This window comes from Heterodontus francisci, chromosome 5, assembly GCF_036365525.1.
Source record: "Heterodontus francisci isolate sHetFra1 chromosome 5, sHetFra1.hap1, whole genome shotgun sequence".
Lineage (NCBI taxonomy): Eukaryota > Metazoa > Chordata > Chondrichthyes > Heterodontiformes > Heterodontidae > Heterodontus > Heterodontus francisci.
Genome location: NC_090375.1, coordinates 9,840,318 through 9,863,939, shown reverse-complemented (window position 1 = coordinate 9,863,939; position 23,622 = coordinate 9,840,318). Strand labels below are relative to the sequence as shown.

Genomic DNA, 23,622 nt, shown 5'->3' with positions numbered 1-23,622 from the left:
TCCTTCTGGTCCTGGATCCATTTTGTGACAAAACTGGCCTGGCAGGGAAGCCAACATGGCTCCCTTTGATCAAGTCTCAGGTTAATTTTGCAGTCAGTTTCCGGTGACGTCATCAGAGGCTGATCTACATATTTACAATGCTTTTGTCATTTTCCCTAATGTTACATTAAACAGCAAAATTGCAACATGCTAAATTGTTAGGAGGAGCTGCACTAACTTCAAAATCAGCAGGTTCGATTTTAAACCACAGGCAGGAATGCAGCTTTGGGTGAGTATCCTTGCCACCAGCAATTTAACATTTTCTTCGGCCAGATCAGGGGAGGAAGCCAGTTGTAAGTCCACAACTTTATTTTAACTGCCAGCCCCTGCTCCCTCCCACACCCTCCCACGCCCGGTTTCTCCTGGACTGCAGGGTTAGAGTTCAATGGTCTGCGGAGAACATGACTGGCCAAATTGCTTTTCCTCATTCTTATGTCATGTTCAAAACTTCTTACCAACTCTTTTACTCTTCATCTAATTTACATTTTCCTTACCAGCATCTGCTTCACCAGTGGGTGATTTTCCCTGCGCATCTCCTGATCTCCCACATACGGAATCCGTAGAGCTCTGACAAGATGCATCTTCTTCAGACGGAGGAGCAGGTGAGGCTGCATAAGCCTTTTTGTCTTTTGATGCAGTGTCCTCAGCAGAACATACACCAGCATCTTCTTTAGATTGAGCACTAACTGTTGCAGGTTCATCCTTCAAGTGAATTTCTGACACTCGATGAATGGTCGATTCATGGTAAACCGTTATGGGGTCAAGGCAAGTTGATGAATCGCTATAGTTCACAATGCAACATTTTGTGGAAAGGTGCATGAAAATGGGCTTATTGGTGGGTAATGTGTCACCATTACCTCCACCAGGACTTCCTTGATTGTAGGGTGGGGCCTTACATATACTATTCTGTGGACTAAATGATGTTGAAGGATCTGTAGATGCACTATCCTGTGGACCATATGCAGCTGATGGAGCCTTATACAAACATTGCAATGTAGGAGCCTGTGTATCTTGGGGACTTGTTGAATCTTGTAGAGAGGCTTTCTGGGAACACTCTTCACAAACCCCACATGGTTTAGATTCTTGAAGAGCAGATGAGTCCTTCCTACATAAATCACATGAATGTTTTTGACCAGTAGATGAGACGTTGCTACTTGGAGTAGATGATGCTTTCTTACATTGAACACATGAAGGATCTTGACAACTAGATGAGGCATTGGTACTTGGAGCAGTCGAATAATCTTGACAAGTAGATGATTCCTTCTTACATTGAACACATGAAGGATCTTGACAACTAGATGAGGCATTGGTACTTGGAGCAGTTGAATAATCTTGACAAGTAGATGATGTCTTCTTGCATTGATCACATGAATGTTCTTGAAAAGCAAATGAGACACTGCCACTTGGAGCAGAAGAGTACTCTTGATGAGTCGATGACAACTTCCTACATTGATCACATGAATGATCTTGACAACTGGATGAGGCGTTGGTACTTGGAGCAGTCGAATAATCTTGGCAAGTAGATGATGCCTTCTTACATTGATCACATGAAGGGTCTTGACAAGCAAATGAGACACTGCCACTTGGAGCAGACGGGTAATCTTGACGAGTAGATGACACCTTCTTACATAGATCACATGAATGGTCTTGACAACTAGATGAGGCGTTGGTACTCGGAGCAGACGAGTAGTCTTCACGAGTAGATGACACCTTCTTACATAGATCACATGAATGGTCTTGACAATTAAATGAGGCGTTGGTACTCGGAGCAGAGGAGTACTCTTCACGAATAGATGACACCTTCTTACATAGATCACATGAATGGTCTTGACAATTAAATGAGGCGTTGGTACTCGGAGCAGAGGAGTACTCTTCACGAGTAGATGACACCTTCTTACATAGATCACATGAATGGTCTTGACAACTAAATGAGGCGTTGGTACTTGGAGCAGACGAGTACTCTTGACGAGTAGATGACACCTTCCTACATTGATCACATGAATGGTCTTGACAACTAAATGAGGCGTTGGTACTTGGAGCAGACGAGTACTCTTGACGAGTAGATGACACCTTCCTACATTGATCACATGAATGGTCTTGACAACTAAATGAGGCATTGGTACTTGAGGCAGACGAGTACTCTTGACGAGTAGATGACACTTTCCTACATTGATCACATGAATGGTCTTGACAACTAAATGAGGCGTTGGTACTTGGAGCAGACGAGTACTCTTGACGAGTAGATGAGACCTTCCTACATTGATCACATGAATGGTCTTGACAATTAGATGAGGCGTTGGTACTTGGAGCAGACGAGTACTCTTGACGAGTAGATGAGACCTTCCTACATTGATCACATGAATGGGCTTGACAACTAGAAGAGGCGTTGGTACTTGGAGCAGAAGAATCCTCTTGATGAGTAGACGACACTTTCCTACATTGATCACATGAATGTTCTTGACAACCAGTCGAGAGATCACCACTCGGAGCAGATGAAAACTGTTGACAAGTAGATGACTTCTTCTTACATTGACCACATGAAGGGTCTTGACAACCAGTTGAGAGATCACCACTTGAAGCAGATGAAAACTGTTGACAGGTAGATGATTTCTTCTTACATTGATCACATGAAGGGTCTTGACAGCCAATTGAGAGATCACTGCTCGGAGCAGATGAAAACTGTTGACAGGTAGATGACTTCCTCTTACATTGATCACATGAAGAGTCTTGACAAGCAACCGAGAGATCACTGCTAGGAGCAGATGAAAATTGTTGACAGGTAGATGACTTCTTCTTACATTGATCACATGAAGGGTCTTGACAACCAGTTGAGAGATCACCACTCGGAGCAGATGAAAACTGTTGACAGGTAGATGATGTCCTGCTACATTGATCACTTGAATGTTCTTGACAAACAGTTGAGAGATCACCACTCGGAGCAGATGAAAATTGTTGACAGGTAGATGACTTCTTCTTACATTGATCACATGACGCATCTTGACAACCAGATGACAGATCTCCACTTGGAGCAGAAAAAAACACTAGACAGGTAGATGACTGCCTTTTGCACTGATTACATGATTCTTCTTGACAATCAGTTGAAAGATTACCACTTGGAGCAGATGAAAGCTGTTGACAGGTAAATGACTGTTTCTTACATTGATCACATGAATGTTCTTCACAAACAGGTGAGAGATCATCATTTGGAGCAGAAGAGAATTGTTGACAAGTAGATGACTGTTTCTTACACTGATCACATGAATGTTCTTCACAAACAGGTGAGAGATCATCACTTGGAGAAGACGGATACGACTGACAAGTAGATGACTGTTTCTTACATTGATCACATGAATGCTCTTCGCAAACAGTTGAGACATCGCCACTTGGAGCAGAAGGGAATTGTTGACAAGTAGATGACTGTTTCTTACACTGATCACATGAATGTTCTTCACAAACAGGTGAGAGATCACCACTTGGAGCAGACGGATACGACTGACAAGTAGATGACTGTTTCTTACATTGATCACATGAATGCTCTTCGCAAACAGTTGACACATCGCCACTCGGAGCAGAAGGGAATTGTTGACAAGTAGATGACTGTTTCTTACATTGATCACATGAATGCTCTTCGCAAACAGTTGAGACATCGCCACTTGGAGCAGAAGAGAATTGTTGACAAGTAGATGACTGTTTCTTACACTGATCACATGAATGTTCTTCACAGACAGTTGCGATGTCACCACTTGGAGCCGATGATAACTGTTGACAAGTAGATGACTGTTTCTTACATTGATCGCATGAATGTTCTTCGCAAACAGTTGAGACATCGCCACTCGGAGCAGTCGATACCAGCTGACGGGTAGACAACTGCTTCCTACACTGATCACATGAATGTTCTTCACAAACAGTTGAGACATCGCCACTTGGAGCAGATGATAACTGTTGACATGTAGATGACTGTTTCTTACACTGATCACATGAATGTTCTTCACAAACTGGTGAGAGATCACCACTTGGAGCAGATGACAATTGCTGACAAGTAGATGACTTCGTCTTCTTACATTGATCACATGAATGTTCTTCACAAACAGGTGAGATATCACCACTTGGAGGAGACGATACCTGTTGACGAGTGGATGACTTCTCCTTCTTACATTGATCGCATGAATGTTCTTCACAAACAGTTGCGATATCGCCACTTGGAGCAGACGATAACTGTTGACGAGTAGATGACTTCTTCTTCTTCTTCTTACATTGATCACATGAATGTTCTTCACAAACAGGTGAGACATCGCCACTTAGAGCCGATGATAACTGTTGACGAGTAGATGACTTCTTCTTCTTACACTGATCACATGAATGTTCTTCACAAACAGGTGAGACATCGCCACTTGGAGCAGATGATAACTGTTCACGAGTAGATGACTTCTTCTTCTTCTTACATTGATCGCATGAATGTTCTTCACAAACAGTTGCGATATCGCCACTTGGAGCAGATGATAACTGTTCACGAGTAGATGACTTCTTCTTCTTCTTACATTGATCGCATGAATGTTCTTCACAAACAGTTGCGATATCGCCACTTGGAGCAGATGATAACTGTTCACGAGTAGATGACTTCTTCTTGCATTGATCACATGAATGTTCTTCACAAACAGGTGAGACATCACCACTTGGTGCAGATGATAATTGTTGATGAGTAGATGACTTCTTCTTGCATTGATCACATGAATGTTCTTCACAAACAGTTGCGATATCACCACTTGGAGCAGATGATAATTGTTGATGAGTAGATGACTTCTTCTTGCATTGATCACATGAATGTTCTTCACAAACAGTTGCGATATCACCACTTGGAGCAGATGATAATTGTTGATGAGTAGATGACTTCTTCTTACATTGATCGCATGAATGTTCTTCACAAACAGTTGCGATATCACCACTTGGTGCAGATGATAATTGTTGATGAGTAGATGACTTCTTCTTGCATTGATCACATGAATGTTCTTCACAAACAGTTGCGATATCACCACTTGGTGCAGATGATAATTGTTGACGAGTAGATGACTTATTCTTACATTGTTCACATGAATGTTCTTCACAAACAGTTGAGACATCGCCACTTGGAGCAGATGCTAACTGTTGACGAGTAGATGGCTTCCTGCATTGGTCACATGAATGTTCTTGACAAACAGATATGATCTCACCACTTAGAGCCGGTTTACCTTGAGTTGTTGATGGCACTTTCTTACATTGATCACATGAATGGTCTTCACAAACAGATAAGATCTCGCCACTTGCAGCAGTTTCTTGACGAATAGAGGGGCTTATCTGCAAACCCTCATATGGTGTAGGTGTTGGAAGCCTCAAACTTTCTTGTGGAACAGATGTACATACTAATGTCTCACCTGGAGCTAATTGATAAACAGACTTATTTTCAATTGGCGGGGAAAACATCTCATATCGAGGAGGTACTGTTTGTTGACCAATCAATGGGTACTTATTTTCATATTGAGAAGGTGAAGTTGGTTGATAAACAGGAGGGGGCCTTGGACTGTATTGAGGTGATACAGGCTGGTAAACAACTGGTGCCATATTTGCATATTGAGGCGGTACCCCTTGATGATAGTAAGATGGAGGCTTAGGCTCAAATGGAGAAGGTATACGTTGTGAATAAATAGGTGGGGACTGATATTGAGGTGCCATTGCTTGTTGGTAAACAGTCGGGGACTTGCTTTCATACTGAGAAGGTCTAGATTCTTGAGCAGCAGGTGGGGACATAGTCCGTACAGGTTCCTGACAAACCTCTGAGGCTTTACTAACATAACTAGCAGGTATTAGTTCTGTTTGAACGGGGGGTGAGGATACAGTTTCATGTACAGAAGGTTCAGCTGGTGGACAGACAGGCAGGGACTTGGCATCGCTTACAGGTGGTACAGTTCCTTGATGACCAGGCGATGATCTTGCATTGTATGCAGAATGAAAAATTTCTTGACGAACAGGTGAACTTTTAATCATGTAATCATATGCAGCAGGCATAGGTGCTTGACGAAGAGGCTGCGCCATAATCACAGTTTCATATGGAATAGGAATAGGAACCGGTTCTGCACGAATAGTTGGGGCCACAATCATAGGCTCAACTGGGCCAGGTATGGGTTCTTGATGATAGTATGGGGCCCTAATGTACGGATCATATGCAGCAGGAATGACTTCTTGATAATATGGAGCCCTAACCAAAGGCTCATATGCAATAGGTACAGCTTCATGATGAACATATGGTGCCCTAATCATAGGTTCACATGGAACAGGTACAGCTTCATGACGGACATATGATGCCCTAGAGAAATTCTCATTTGGAGCAGATACAGCTTCTTGATGATGGAGAGTTTCATTTGGAGCAGGTACAACGTCCTGATGTGCAGAAAGTTGCTTAATCGTAGGCACAGATGGACAAAGTACAGCTTCATGACGAACTGAAGGGGTCTTCTCACAAAGAATTTTAGACATAACTTCCTGATTAATAAGTGAAGAGTCCTTGGACAGTGATTTTACATTTTGATCATCGGAGGTTGTTCGGTGTGTCTTCCCATCAATATTTATAGCTATCATGATTTGTAAAGAAAGAAGTAAAAGCATTTTTAGTTAAACTAAAGAGCCAATGGTTAATAATATTCATCAACATAATATATCTTTATTCACAGTATTCCACTATATTTACATATTAAACAACAAAATGGGAGTGAGTTTCATCGAATTACATAGAATTTACAGCACAGTAACAGGCCACTCAGCACAACGGGCCTCTACCGGTATTTATACTCCACATAAGCCTCCTTCCATCCTAATTCATCTCACCCTATCAGCACAACCTTCTACTCCTTTCTTCCTCATGTGTTTATCTAGCTTCCCCTTACATGTATCTATGCTTTTTGCCTCAACCACTCCACATGTTGCAAGTTCCACATACCAACTAGTCTTTGGGTAAAGAAGTTTCCACGCTGTTTCCAGTACTTTAACATTGCTGGAATGGCATTAGCAAATATTTCCAGTAAGGAAAATCACAGGGAAGCTGTTACCAGTGATTATATGCCTTTACTAGGCTTCCTCCTAAGTTTGTTTGTGATGCTGGAGCAGTTCCGTGACCAGTCCGCTAGTTGTCAATGGCTTCTTTTACATAAACCTGCATGAGAATGGCGGTCCACTGCAGTTGGGGAAAGTTACACCTGTTTTAATGAGGCATAGTAGTTGTCAGGATCAGCTATTAAAGATAAAAGTGAGTTGTTCCTCAAATTTTATTGACAAGCTCAGAAGGAAGGAAAAGTTGTTAAGACGTGTTTCGTCTTTAATTCTATCTACAAGACAACAGCACTTGCTTTTGACTGCTTCTCAGAGGGCCAGAGTACCAGCAGATATTCAGACCCTCTCAGAAACCCCCCTCCCACCTCAGGTACACTCAGAAGGAAATATGATATATTCCCTATGGGGACCTTTTCTGGTTATTTGTCTAGATGTCTGAAGTGGTTAGCTCCTCATGCTCCACAGAAGTGTCATGCCATTGAGGTTTCCATTGTCCAATGGCAGCTGGCTGCTGGCATGGAGCCATTGTTTCTAGAAGGTGCTTCTGCGCAACCTGGTCTCACTTCCCATGTTCCCTTGCATGGCGCCCTGAGGACTGCGGCTCAAGGCCTGACATGTGCTGCTGTCCTGAAGAATGGCAATATCACACAGCTATAACTCCTGGGTGGCTTAGTCTTCATCATCATGCAAGTTATCATCATCTTCCTCCTCCTGTGTCACCCATTGCTCTGGTGGATCTGCAAGAAGGGAAGAATGGGTGTCATCTTCCTTGAAATTATGGAGACAGAAACGGGATGGATGGTGCTGTCTGTGGTGCATCACAGGGATACCAGGGCAACAGTGCAGATGCTCAGTCAAGAAACTGCCAAACTCAACATCTCTCATGGCAAAAGCTGAGTGTTTCCATGTGGTCTAGCGTCGTCCTCGAAGCGGGTGAGGAGATTAAAGGATTTTGGGCTTTTTAATAAGTTTTAAGGAAACGAAAAAACTAGCTAGAAACCTGGACTAACAGCCTGCTAAAGAAGCAGAGTTTGGGTAATAGTATGAATTCAACAGAGGAATTGATAAACTGACTGTTCAAGGTGGCATTGCTGGGAAGGTTGGTCACATGTGACAAGTGTTATTCAAGCCGTCTGAAAGACTTTGAAACAGTCGTAAATTCCGGGCACTGTTTCCATAGCATCAGTCTATGTAACCATGGGAAAGTGAGAAATCAGAAAGTTACTGAGAAACCTGTTTTTGTCAGCAAGAATGGTATAAAAGCAGTCATTCTACTGTGAAGGAAAGAAACAGTCCATAAGGAGATACAAGACAGACTAGAAGAATACAATGCAGAATGTTGACGGAGAATTACCCTCTCAGTTTCCCAAAGCAAAACAATTGGCCATTTAGAGTTCAGCGTTGTTGTTCATATACTCCATATTTGAATCCCTCCAATCAGATTTCTGCATCTGCCACAGTACAGAAACAGCTCGTATCAAAGTCACAAATGACATCCCTATGCGACGATGGCAAAGGTAAACTATCCCTCCTTGTCCTTCTCAACCTTTCTGCAGCCTCTGACATGGTTGACCACACCATCTTCCTTCAACGCGTCTCCAATCCCGTTCAGTTGGGTGGGATTGCACTCGCCTGGTGCCAATCTTATCTGTCCAGTTGTAACCAAAGTATCACTTGCAATGGCATTACCTTTGGTGTTCTCCAATGATCTATTCATGGCTCCCTCTTATTTTTCATCTATGTGCTGCTCCTCAGCGACAACATCCAAAAACACAGCATTAATTTTCACATATAAACTGACAACACCCAGCTCTACCTCACCACCACCTCTCTTGACTCCTCCACTGTCATTAAATTGACTGTCTGATATCCAGTAATGGATGAGCAGAAATTTCATCCAATTAAATATTGGGTTGACTAAACTGTCTTCAGTTCCTGCTACAAACTCCATTCCCTAGCTACTGAGTCCATCCTATCCCAGGCAACTGTCTGAGGCTGAACCAGATTGTTTGCAACCTTGGTGTCATATATGACCCTGAGACAAGCTTTCAACCACATATTCGTGCCATCACTAAGACTGCCTTACCTTCACCTCCGTAACATTGTCTACCTCCACCCCTGCCTCTGCTCATCTGCTGCTGAACCCCTCTTCATGTCTTTGTTACTTCTAGACTTGACAATTCCTACACATTCCTAGCTGGCCTTCTACACACTACCCTCTGTAAACTTACGGTTGTCCAAAACTCTGCTGCCCATGTCCTTACTCGCACCAAGTGCCATTCACCCTTCACCCCTGTGCTCGCTGACTTAAATTGGCTCCCAGGTAAGGGGACAGTGGCATAGTAGTAATGTTACTGGACTAGTAATCCAGAGGCCCCAATTAATGCTCTAGGGATATGAGTTAAGCAACAGCCTGACGTAGTCATACTCACCAAATCATACCTTACAGCCAATGTCCCAGATTCCTCCATCACTGTCCTTGGGTCTGTCCTGCCAGATGTGGAGGCACAGTGGCACAGGAAGTTGCCCTGGGAGTCCTCAACATTGACTTTGGACCCTATGAGGTCTCATGCCATCAGGTCAAACATGGGCAAGGAAACCTCCTTCTGAGTACCACTTATCTCACTCCCTCAGCTGATGAATCAGTACTCCTCCATGCTGAACACTACTTGGAAGAAGCACTGAGGGTAGCAAGGGCACAGAATGTACTCTGGGTGGGGGGACTTAGTACCATAGAACCATAGAAAAAGTACAGCACAGAAGGAGGTCATTCAGCCCATCATGTCTGCACCAGCCGAATAAACTATCCGCCCAAACTAATCCCACCTTCCAGCACCTGGTCCATAGCCCTGCAGGTTACAGCAGCTCAGATACATGTCCAGGTACCTTTTAAAAGAATTGAGGGTCTCTCTCCACCACCACTCCTGGCAGCTAATTCCAGACACCCACCACCTTCTGGGTGAAAACGTTTCCCCTCTTGTCCCCTTTAATCCTGCTACCAATCACCTTAAATCTGTTTCCCCTGGTAACTGACCGCCCTGCCAGGGGAATCAGGTCCTTTCTGTCCACTCTATCTAGGCCCCTGATAATTTTGTACACCTCAATCAAGTCACCCCTCAGCCTCCTCAGTTCCAGGGAAAACACCCTAGCCTCTCCAATCTTTCCTCATAGCTGCAACCTTCAAGCCCTGGCAACATTCTTGTAAATCTCCTCTGTACTTTCTCCAGAGCAACTATGTCCTTTTTGTAATGTGGTGACCAGAACTGCATACAATACTCCTGCTGTGGCCTAACCAACGCTCTGCAACATCACATCCCTGATTCTGTATTCTATACCTCAGCCAATAAAGGAAAGCAAGCCATATGCCTTCTTCACTACTCTATCCACCTGTCCTACCACCTTCAAGGATCTGTGGACATACACTCCAAGATCTCTCACTTCTTCTACCCCTCTCAATATCCTCCCGTTTATTTTATATTCCCTCGCTTTATTTGCCCTCCCCAAATGCAATACCTCACACTTCTCTGGATTGAATTCCATTTGCCACTTTTGCACCCACTCAACCAAAACATTCATATCATTCTGGAGTCCACAGCTTTCCTCCTCACTGTTAACGACAGAGCCAATTTTTGTGTCATCAGCAAATTTCCCAATCATGACTCCCATATTTAAGTCCAAATCATTAATATATACCACAAACAGCAAGGGACCCAACACTGAGCCCTGCAGAACGCCACTGGAAACCACTTTCCATTCACAAAAACATCCGTTGACTACTACCCTTTGTTTCCTGTCACTGAGCCAATTCTGGATCTAACCTGTCACATTCCCCTGTATCCCATGGGCTTTCATTTCACTGACCAGTCTACCGTGCAGGACCTTGTCAGTTGCCTTATTAAAATCCACGTAAACCACATCCACTGCACTACCCTCATCAATCCTCCTTGTCATTTCCTCAAAAAACTCAATCAAGTTAGTAAGACATGACCTTCCCCTAACAAATCCATGCTGACTATCCTTGATTAATCCATGCCTTTCTAAATGACAGTTTATCCTGTCCCTCAGAATAAATTCTAACAATTTACCCACCACCGAGGTCAGACTGACTGGCCTATAATTACCTGGCTTATCCCTCGCACCCTTTTTAAACAATGGTACAACGTTCGCAAACCTCCAATCATCTGGTACCTCGCCTGTATCTAGTGAGGATTTGATGATCCTCAGCGCATCCGCTGTTTCCTCCCTGGCTTTCTTTTAACCTCGGATGCAATCCATCCGGTCCTGCCGATTTATCCACTTTCAGGGATGTCAGAGCCTCAAGCACTTCCTCTCTCATTATGCTTATTGTATCTAATATTTCACTCTCCTCCTCTTTAACTACAATGTCTGCATCAACCCTCTCCTTTGTGAAGACAGAGACAAAAAACTCATTAAGAACTCTGCCCACATCTTCTGCATCCACACATAAGTTTCCCTGTACATCTCTGATAGGTCCTACCCTTTCCTTAGTTATCCTCTTGCTCTTAATGTACTGATATCACATCTTTGGGTTTTCCTTGATTTTACCTGCCAATAATTTTCATGTCCTCTTTGCTTTTCTAATTTCCTTTTTTCACTACGCCACTGCACTTTCTGTACTCCTCTAGGCTTTCTAAAGTATTAAGATATTTGTGATCGTCATAAGCTTTCTTTTTTTGCTTTAACTTACCCTGTAAGCTTTTAGATAACCAGGGAGCTCTCGATTTGGCAGTACCACCCTTAATCTTTGTGGGGACATGCCTACACTGTGGCCGTAGTATCTTGCTCTTGAATGCCTCCCACTGGTTTGCTACTGATTTTCCTTCAAGTAGCTGTATCCAGTCCACTTACGCCAAGTCAGTTTCATAAAATTTGCCTTCCCCCAATTTAGAACCTTAGCTTCTGTTTTATCTTTGTCCTTTTCCATGATTATGCTAAAACTAACTGTATATGTTCAGTATCTCCAAAATGGTCACCCACTGTTACTTCATCCACTGCCCAGCTTCATTACCGAAGACTAAATCCAGAATTGCGCCCTCTCTCGTTGGGCTTGTTACGTGCTGGCTAAAAAAGTTCTCTTGAACACTGTTCAAGAATTCTGTCCCCTCTGTGCCCTTCACACAGTTTATATCCCAGTTGATGTTGGGGTAGTTGAAATCCCCAACTATTATTGCCGTAAAGTTTTTGCACTCAGACATCTGCCTACATATTTGTTCTTCAATCTCCCTCTCACTATTTGGGGGTCTAAAGTACACTCCCAGTAATGCAGATGCCCCTTTTTTATTTCTGAGGTCCACCCATATGACCTCCTTTGATGATTCATTTAGCATATCATCCCTCCTCAAAGCCCATCACCAAGAGTGGCTCAGTAGCACCACTACCCACTGAGATGGCTGAGTCCTGAAGGACTTAGCTATCAGACTTGGGCCTGTGGCAGGTAGTGAGGGAACCCCTCTTCTCTTGGCATTTCTTCACAGACGAAGATTTTGGGAAGGCGCTACTCATCAGTCGCAGGCCTGCTGGTGACTAGTCAGGCCTATCTGTGACTGGCAGATCCTCCCACAGTGGGTGCAAGTGAAGGTGTAGTCGGTGCTGGGGGCAAATATATCTATCCTTCTCCTTTTTTCTTTCATGATGGTTCTTTGCTCAGTCACAAAGGTGTCTGTAGCCGTCCTGATGTAGCATCTCCAGACATCATGATCTATGGCCTGCACTTCCCACTGGCGATGGTCGATGTGGCACACAGAGAGGGACTTCTTCAGGGAGTCCTTGAAATGTTTGTACGGGGCCCCTCTGTTCCTTTTACTCGTTGTCAGCTCTCCATACAACACGATCTTGGGCAGGTGACTGTCGTCCATCCGGGCAACATGATCTGTCCAACGCAGTTGGCTTTGCAGGAGGGTGGCCTCAATGCTGGTGATGTTGGCTGTTTCCAGGGCTTCAATGTTTGAGATCCAGTCCTGCCAGCGGATCTTGAGGATGCTGCAGAGGCAGGGCTGATGGAAGCACTCTAGAAGGCGTACATGATGGCAGTATAGTACCCATGACTCGGTGCCATACAGAAGGGTGGTGAGGTTATGGCTTTGTACACTTTGAATTTTGTCTGTGCTCTGAGGCTGTGGTTGCTCCACACTCGTTTGCAGAGTCTGCTGAATGTACTGTTTGCTTTTGAGAGCCGATTGTCCACTTCCTTGTCTATTGTGGCATCAAACGAGATGACGCTCCCCAAATAAGTAAATTGCTTGATGGCATTCAGCTCGGTTCCCTTGATGACAATGCTTGGTGGTCTATATTCTTCTTGGGGTGCAGGTTGATGCAGGACTTCAGTTTTCTTTAAACTGATTTTTATCTGAAGAGTTGTGCTACCTCAGAAAACATGATGTTCTACATTGCAGGTCTAACTGAAGAGCCAGGAGAGCACAGTCATCGATGAAAAGAAGTTCACGGATGAGTTTTTCTTGTGTCTTTGTGTGAGTCTGAAGAAGCCTGAGGTTGAAAAGGCCTCCCTCAGTCCGGAAGCGTATGTAAACTCCCTCCTTAAGGTTTTCCATTGCCTGCTGCAGCATCATTCTGAAAAAGATGATGAATAGGGTGGGGCCAGCACACATCCCTGTTTCACACCATTGGAGATACGGAAGGGACTCGAGAGGTCGCTGTTTTGCTTGACTTGTCAGTACCGATTTTCATGAAACTGCTTCACCATGGCCAGGAACCTGGGTGGGCATCCAAGTTTTTACAAGGATTTTCCACAGTCCATCTCTGCTCACAGTGTCGAATGCCTTGGTGAGGTCTACGAAAGTGACGTACAGGCCTTTGTTTTGTTCACGATGCTTTTCTTGTAAATGTCTGAGTGAAAATACCATATCTGTGGTGCCTCTGTTTGCTCTGAAACTACACTCGCTCTCTGGGAGGATTTCTTCCGCAATGGTAGGCCCAAGCCTGTTCAGAAGTGTTCTAGTCAGGATCTTCCCAGCAATAGAAAAAGGAGGGTGATCCCACGGTAGTTGGAGCAGTCTGATTGTTTTCGTACAAGGTGATGATAACAGCATCACGAAGATCCCGTGGATCCTGCCCTGTTCCCAGCAGGCTGTGAAAAACTCATGGAGCTTTGTGTATATGGCAGGGCCACCATGCTTGAAGGCTTCATGTGGAATTCCATCAGCTCTGGGGGCTTTGTTGCTCTTCATCTGGTTGATGGCGGTCACAGTTTCCTCTAGAGTTGGGCTCTCATCCAGTTCTTCTTTGACAGGCTGTTGTTGGGTGCGATTGATGCAGTATCATACACCTGTACACTTAGTGCTGAAGAGTGTTTCAAAGTGCTCCAACCAGTGATCCAGGACTGACTCCTTGTCGGTGTGTAGGGTCTTGCCATCGGCGCTCCTCAAGGGGTTTTGAGTTTGATATGCTGGTCTAAAGACAGATTTTAGTGCTTCATAGAAACTTCTTATATCACCAGTATCAGCGTACAGTTGAGTTTTTTCCGCAAGTGCGATCCACCAGTCATTTTGGATATTCCTCAGTTTACATTGAAGGGTACTGCATGCTTGACGATAGACTGTCTTTTTCTCTTGGCTGGCTGAGCCAGGTGAGTCTGATGAGCTGACCTTTTTATTGTGAGCAGATCTTGAATTTCCTTGTTATTTTCATCAAACCATTCCCTATTCTTGGTTCTGGGTCTGATGACCTCGTTGGAAGTATCCAGTACTGAAGCTATGATGTGTTCCCTGAGTTCTTCTGGAGTGGAATCAGCAGTGAGATCTGGATGTTCCAGTCTAATCTGTAAGGTTGTTTGATATCTATCTCTGCAAGATGAGGTTTGCAGGTTGCTGACTCGAAATTTCTTTGATGGGTTGTCTCTAAGCCTGTTCTTGGGTTGAAGTGGAAGTTCAGCGGTGAACGAATGAGCCGGTGGTCTGTATGACTGTCAGCACCGGGCATGACTCTGGTATGCAGGAAGTCCTGAAGGTCACACTGGCTCACCAAGGTGTAACCTATCAGGTTCCAGTGTTTAGAGCGGGGATGCACCACGTGGTCTTGAAGCGATCTTTTATTATGGACAGCATAGAGTTCCAAGAGTAAACGTCCATTTTCATTGCAGTTTCCAACTCTATGGTTCCTGAGCACTCCCTTCCATGCCAGGATGTTATGACCCACTCTGACGTTGAAATCGCCAAGGAGACAATTTTGTCCTTGGGAGGGGCATTCAGGATGAGTTCATGGAGATCTGTGTAGAACTTAGCTTTGTCAGCTGGGTTAGCCTTCAGCGTTGGAGCATAAATGCTGATGAGATTTGCATGCTGCTGGTCTTGGAGGGGGAGGCACAGGGGCATGATGTGTTTGGAGTGGCCGATTGGCACACTTGAAAGTTTAGTGGCGATAGTCTTCTTCACCATGAAGCCAACACCGAAGAGGCATTGTTCATCTTGAAGTCTACCTGACCAATAGAGGGTGTAGCCAGCATTGTGTTCTGCCTTGCTAAGAGAAGCAGACCTCATCAGAACTGTTAAAGCATTAGAGAAGGTGCAGAAAAGATTCACGAAAATGGTTCGGGGGATGAGGAACTTCAGTTTAGTTTAGTTTAGTTTTAGTTTAGAGATACAGCACTGAAACAGGCCCTTCGGCCCACCGAGTCTGTGCCGACCATCAACCACCCATTTATACTAATCCTACACTAATCCCATATTCCTACCACATCCCCACCTGTCCCTATATTTCCCTACCACCTACCTATACTAGGGGCAATTGCTAATGGCCAATTTACCTATCAACCTGCAAGTCTTTAGCATGTGGGAGGAAACCGGAGCACCCGGAGGAAACTCACGCAGACACAGGGAGAACTTGCAAACTCCACACAGGTAGGACCCAGAATTGAACCCGGGTCGCTGGAGCTGTGAGGCTGCGGTGCTAACCACTGCGCCGTTATGTGGATAGGCTGGAGAAGCTGGGTCCTTAGAGGAGAAGGTGAAGAGGAGATTTGATAGAGGTGTTCAAAATCATGAGGGGTCTGGACAGAGTAGTTCGCAAATGACACGAAAATTGGTGGTGTCGTAAATAGTGAGGAGGAAAGCCTTAGATTACAGGAAGATACAGATGGGCTGGTAAGATGGGCAGAGCAGTGGCAGATGGAATTTAATCCTGAGAAGTGTGAGGTGATGCATTTTGGGAGGACTAACAAAGCAAGGGAATATACAATGGATGGTATGGGCCTAGGAGGTACAGAGAGTCAGAGGGACCTTGGTGTACTTGTCCATAGATCACTGAAGGCAGCAGCAGAGGTCAATAAGGTGATTAGGAAGGCATACGGGATACTTGCCTTTATTAGCCGAAGCATAGAATATAAGAGCAGGGAGGTTATGATGGACCTGTATAAAACACTAGTTAGGCCACAGCTGAAGTACTGCGCACCCGTTCTGGACACCACACTACAGGAAGGATGTGATTGCACTGGAGAGGGTGCAGAGGAGATTCACCAGGAGGTTGCATGGGCTTCAGCATTTCAGCTATGAAGAGAGACTGAAAAGGCGAGGGTTGTTTTCCTTAGAGCAGAGAAGGCTGAGGGGCGACCTGTTTGAGGTATACAAAATTATGAGGGGCATTGATAGGTTAGATAGGAAGAAACTGTTTCCCTTAGTGGAGGGGTCAATAACCAGGGGGCATAGATTTAAGGTAAGGGGCAGGAGGTTTAGAGGAGATTTGAGGAAAAACTTTTTCACCCAGAGAGCGGTTGGAATCTAGAACACACTGCTTGAAGGGGTGGTAGTGGCAGGAACCCTCACAACATTTAATAAGTATTTAGATGAGCACTTGAAACGCCAAAGCATACAAGGCTACGGGCCAAGTGCTGGAAAATGGGATTAGAATAGTTAGGTGCTTGATGGCCAACACAGACACAGTGAGCCAAAGGGCCTGTTTCTGTGCTGTCTAACTCTATGACTCGATAGAGAGAAACTGTTCCCATCGACCGAAGGATCAGAACCAGAGGACACTGATTTAAAGTGATTGGCAAAAGAAGCAACATCGACATGAGAAAAATCTTTTTATGCAGTGAGCAGTTAGGATCTGGAAAGCTCTGCCTGAGAGTGTGTCAGAGGCAGATTCAATCGAGGCCTTCAAAAGAAAACTGGATAATTAACTGAAGAAAAAAAATTTGCAGGGCTACAGAGAAATGCAGTGGAGTGGGACTACGTGATTTGTTCTTGCAGAGCGCTGATACAGACATGAAGAGCTGAATGACCTTTTTCTGTGCTGTAACCATTCTAGATACTATGATTCAGTGATATAAATACAGCAACGACAAGAGCAGGTCAGAGGCTGGGAATTCTGTGGCGGGAAACTCACCCCCTGACTCCGCAAAACTATCCACCGCATTCAAGGCACAAGTCAAGAGTGTGATGGTATATTGGCCACTTGCCTGGATGAGTGCAACTCCAACAACACTCAAGGAGCTAGACACCATCAGGATAAAGCAACCCACTTGATCAGCACCTCTTCCACCAACATAAACATTCACTCCCTCCACCACTGATGCACAGTGGCAACAGTGTGCACCATATACAAGATGCACTGCAGCAAATTACCGAGCTTCCTTCGACAGCACCTGTCAAACCTGCGACCTCTACCTCCTAGGGGACAAGAGCAGCCACACAACATTCTGACTTGGAACTATATCGCCGTTCCTTCACTGTTGCTGGGTCAAAAACCTGGAACTCCCTTCCTAACAGCACTGCCTGCACCAGATGGACTGCAGCGGTTCAAGAAGGCGTCTCACCACTACCTTTAGGGATGGGCAACAAATGCTGGTCTTGCCAGTGACGTTCACATCCCATGATAGAATAAATAAAACCTTGATTTTAAAATGTTCATCCTTGTTTTCAAATCCCTCCATGGCCTCGCCCTCCCTATCCCCGTAATCTCCTTCAGCCCCACAACCCTCCGAGATATTGGCGCTCAATCTAATTCTGGCTCTTGAGCATTCCCAATATTAACTGCTTCACCATTGATGGCCATTCCTTCAGCTACATAAGCCCTAAGCATGGAAATCCCTCCCTAAATCATTGTCTCGCTAACTCTCTTTCCTCCTTTAAAAAGTTCCTTTCAACCTACCTCTTTGACCAAGATTTTGGCTATGTGCCCCAATATCGCCTTACGGTGCTCAGTATCAAATTTTTCTTTATAACATACTTACGAAGGGCCTTTGGACATTTTATTACATTAAAGGTGCTATATAAATGCAAGTTGTTGTTCTGATTAAGGTTGTACTTTAAATGTTAATAAAACCAATCATTAGAAAAGTTTAAAGCCTTGGATGATCTTAGCTCTAATTACCCTAAATTTTAAAGAGATTTAAACTGAAAACCAATTAAGTTTTAAAGGTGGAGTTTCCCTATCTGACAGCATGCCTTTGGTAGGCATTGTGTTCCAATTTATCCTGGAAAGAGGTAAGTAAATGAGCAGTAAAGACAGCTGTTCAGTAGTCTGCGGCAAGATGATATGTAGGGTGGGAGCGGGTTAAAAGTGCAGGTCAGGGTTTTGGGGTTGCGCAAGGCAGTTGTGTGTTTGGGGAGCTGTGTTGCAATAGGCCAGAACTTTCTCAAATCCAAAGCTGTTCCACCACCGAGAAGGGCAGTGGGACCCCGGGCCAATTATTACTGATGGCGACAAATTAAGAGGCTGCCGCAGGGACTGACATCCAATTGAGGAGGGCAGCCTGCCTCTCAAAATTGCTGGCCCAATTAGAGGGCTGGCAGCTCATCAGCACCACCGGCAGAAGTGGTTGCTGCTGAGGCTGCGGTAAGATGAGGGCACCTCCATGTTGCGGTGCCCTTGAAGGTCAGGTAGGAATTTGTTTTTAATGTACTGGGGCCAATCAGGCAGGGGTCAGAGGGGTAAACCCTCCAGCGGCGGTGTCAGATCCGCAGAGGCAGCCACTGCCACCTGATGGCCCCTCCATAGGCCATGAAATGGAAGGCCTCTGCCAGGAACCCACTTGAAGGCTCCCATGCTTTCCCTGGCAGTCTCCTCTGGTGATCTGGGGGTTGGGGAGGGGGGGGGGGGTGCGGCAGGTCTGTCCCAACTCCAGGAAAGTGCTGGCAAATGCATGAAGTTGCCGTTAATTGGCAAATTAATGGATTTAATTGACCACCCGCCTCTGGTAGGCGGGCGGCCATGCCACTGCCGTTCCCTCTGAGGATATCCTGTGGCAGTGGGAAGACGAGGACTCCCACCTGCCAAGCCATCTCCACATGCTGTTAAAATCCAGCCCATAGTGTAGAATAGGGAATTAGAGGCTTAGAGGCACTGTTAACCAGAGTACAGTGAAGGCTTTGCTGAGGATGTGGAACTTCTTGGAGCATTGTTCTGCAGTCCTGGGAATGAGGGGGTTGACAGTTAGTGCCCAGTGCCACTTCCCTCTCGGTTGCACTTGGTGGTGCCCAGGGGTCTGGGTGTCCTGCCTTCATGGCTCCCCAGTAGGTCCCCATGCCATAATTCTGTCCATGTGTAATAAAGATAGAGGTAAAACATGTAGTATAGTAATTTGACGTAGAAATGAAAAAGCCGAGAATGTTGCTGCCTTACCTTCATGTACCCCAGTGTTCTAAATAGCAGAAGGTGAAGCGTGAGTTAAAAAGCTGCACAGAAATTTCCTGCTGGTTCAACTGCTTTTACACTAATGCTTGCACCAAGAGATATATAAATAAGCAAATTCAGGAAACTTACATGTATTTAGTAGTAACATTTGCGCCACACAAATGACCATCTCAAACAAGAGAGAATCTAACCATCTCCCCTTGACATTCAATGGCATTACCATCGCTGAATCCCCCACTATCAACATCCTGGGGATGACTATTGACCAGAAACTGAACTGGACCAGCCACCTAAACGCTGTGGCTACAAGAGCAGGTCAGAGGTGAGGAATTCTGCGACGGGTAACTCACCTCCTGTCTCTTTAATGCCTGTCCCCCATCTACAAGGTACAAGTCAGGACTGTGATGGAATACTCTCCATTTGCCTGGATGGGTACAGCTCCTGCAACAGTCAAGAAGCTCGACACCATCCAAGACAAAGCAGCCCGCTTGATTGGCACCCCATCCACCACCTTCAACATTCACTCCCTCCACCACTGACGCACAGTGGCAGCAGTGCGTACCATCTACAACATGCACTGCAACTCACCAAGGCTCCTTCGACAGCATCTTCCAAACCCATGACCTCTACCACCTAAAAGGACAAGGGCAGCAGATGCATGGGAACACCAACACCTGCAAGTTTCTCTCCAAACTACACTCCATCCCAACTTGGAACTACATCGCCGTTCTTTACAATCGCTGGGTCAAAATCCTAGAACTCCCTTCCTAGCAGCACTGTGGGTGTACCTGCACCCCAAGGACTGAGAGAATCTAACCATCTCCCCTTGACATTCAATGGCATTATCATCGCTGAATCCCCCACTATCAACATCCTGGGAGTGACCATTGACCAAAAACAGAACTGGACCAGCCAGTGGCTACAGGAGGACTCCCACCTGCCAAGCCATCTCCACATGCTGTTAAAATCCAGCCCATAGTGTAGAATAGGGAATTAGAGGCACTGTTAACCAGAGTAGAGATCAAGAAGCCAACTCACCGCCACCTTCACAAGGGCAGTTAGGGATGGGCAATAAATGCTGGACTTGTCAGAGGTGCCCACATCCCTTGAACAAATTTTTAAAAAATTTTCCTCTGGAGGCCAGTGGAAATGTAAATTATTTTTATTTTCTTAAAGATAAGTGCAACAGCAGTATAAATCACTGACAAAATTCTGGACCAGTGTATTTCAAGAACTTTCAAGGACATTACTATTTTACAAACTAAATTCAACTAACATGAATGCATATGTCGAAACATAATCAAGATCACATTCTTCTCACCTTGTAATATTACATTACATAGGCCCAACAGGTCCAAGCCAGTGTTTATGTTCTACATGAGTCTCTTCCCACTTTAATCCATCTAACCATATCAAAATAACCTTCTATCCTTTCTCCCTCATGTACTTATCTAGCTTCCCTTTGAAAGCACTAACCACCCCTTGTGGTAGCAAGTTCTACAATCTAAACACTCTTTGGGTAAAGAAGTTTCCCCTTAATTGCTTAGTGGATTTATTAATGACTAACTTATTTCTCCTGGTTTTGCACTCCCCCACAGTGAAAACATCTCTACATTTACCCTATCAAACCTATCAATTTTAAAAACCTTTATTAGGTAATTGCTCAGCATTCTCTTTTCTAGAGAAGAGACCCAGCCTGTTCAATCTTCCTGACAGCTTTAACTTCTCAGTTCTGGCATCATCCTTGTAAATGTTTTTTTTGCATCTACTCCAGTGCCTATAATGTCCTTTTTGCAATATGGAGGCCAGACTGTGCACAGTACCCAAGTGTAATCCAACCAAGGTTCACAGTAAGTTTGACATCCACAGCTTCACATCTCCATCTAAAAAAAAACTACAGTTTCTTCTGTACATTTGCCCTAACTCTGGTATAGCACAGTTGACCAGCATATATCTGCTTTGAATTAATCCAATTGGTCAATTTGTATCCAAAAAACTACTCGTGCAGCAGATTTTGAATTGTGGATCAGATAAAGAACCTCACCAGGACTTGAGACAGGTTTTGGGATGTGGGAAGGGGATGAGAGATCTGGCTATGGTGCAGGATATCCACTTTGGTGCCTTTTGGCACGCACTTGCTGACAATTGTCTCACATTGCTTTCTATAAGCTTCACTATGGACAGTTAATTTGTACATAATGATTATCAATTATTTGCTATCATCACTACTATCCAGCATTAATGACCACCATTTCCAAACTTGATCTATCCATCTTCCCTGATCTCCTCCTCCAACAGCCATGTGGCTGCCCCACTGGTTTAAAAGTGATGACATTTTTTGTGCGGTAATTGGTTGATAGATCAATCAGTAAATTGTAGGTACAATTTTATTGTTTAACAAATGTAAACACAAATAAGAATTAGAAGAAAATAAGAAATAGTAGCAGGAGTAGACCACATGGCCCTCAAGCCCGTTTCGCCATTCAATATGATGACAGCTGCTCTTGTACCTCAACTCCACTTTCCTGACCGTTCCCCATACCCCTTCATTCCTGGACAGCTGAAAAAGCTAGCAATCTCAGTCTTAAATATACTCAAAGGCGGAGCAGTCACAACCCTCTGGGGTAGATAATTCCAAAGATTTACAACCCTCTGAGTGAAGGAATTTCTCGTCATCTCAGTCCTAAATGATCAACCCTTTATCCTGAGACTATGACACGTGTTCTGGACTTCCCAGCCAGGGGAAACAATCTCAGTGTCTTCCCTGTCAAGCTCCTTAAGAATCTTGAATGTTTCAATGAGATCGCCTCTCATTCTTCTCAAACTCCAGAGAGTGTAGACACAGTTTACTCATAGGACAACCCTCTTATCCCAGGAACCAATCTAGTGAACCTCCGCTTTACTGACTCCAAGACAAGTATATCCTTCCTTAGATTTGGAGAGCAAATCTGCGCACAGTGCTCCAGGTGTGCTCTCACCAAAGCCCTATATAATTTGAGCAAGACTTCCTTATTCTTGTACTCCAATCTCCTTGCAATAAAGGCCAACATGCTATTTGCCTTCCTAATTGCTTGCTGTACCTGCAGACTGCCACCTTATGCCCACTCACTTAGCAGTATTGATCTGCCCAAGGGCAGGGCCTCCATTCATTTCTCCACGCCTGCACTTTCCTCTTCAGTCACTTGTAAAAGCCTCCATTTTTTAACTTCCATGAGAAATGAGCAATATGACTAGGGAGAAAGTACATGATGTGATTTCCTTCCCATTGCCATCCTCAGGTGTGCTTTAAAGGAAACACAAATCCTCTTCCCAAAGGATTCTCCACCTGTAATCAGCTGTTATCTCTCAAGGTTTTAGCTCTTCTGCCATCACCACTGAAATATCACTGATTCTGCCAACGGCCATGGCTCATAACCTTGAGCGTGGGAGCCTTACCTGGGCCTGGGTTGACCACCCACCGAGGTCTGAAATGACCCAGCTACCATAGCATTCACTTAACCTGCCGATATCTATTTTCAGTAGGGTTAAGAAAGTAAAGTAAGTTTCTTCCAGTCTGTGTGTGGAGCCAGACGATAAGGTAAGGTTTTAAATGATTACTTTTCATCTGTGTTCACTATGGAGAAGGACGATGTAGGTGTAGAGATCAGGGAGGGGGATTGTGATATACTTGAACATATTAATATTGCAAGGGAGGAAGTATTAGCTGTTTTAGTGGTCTTAAAAGTGGATAAATCCCCAGGCCCAGATGAGACGTATCCCAGGCTGTTGTGAGGCAAGGGAGGAGATAGCAGGGGCTTGGACACAAATTTTCAAATCCTCTCCGGCCACTGGTGAGGTGCCAGAGGACAGGAGTTCAGCAAATGTGGTGCCATTATTCAAGAAGGGTAGCAGGGATAAACC

General features: G+C 44.7%; 1 protein-coding gene across 3 annotated transcripts in view; it reads right to left on the bottom strand.

Annotated features, from left to right (window-relative positions):
• LOC137369728 (mucin-2-like) overlaps positions 1-23,622 on the bottom strand; it is a 138,588-nt gene that overhangs the window by 36,989 nt on the left and 77,977 nt on the right. For all 3 annotated transcript variants that reach the window (XM_068031093.1, XM_068031096.1, XM_068031095.1), the window contains one exon: positions 534-6,641. In XM_068031093.1, the coding sequence (XP_067887194.1) occupies positions 534-6,641 (6,108 nt within the window). The remainder of the gene's footprint in view (positions 1-533; positions 6,642-23,622) is intronic.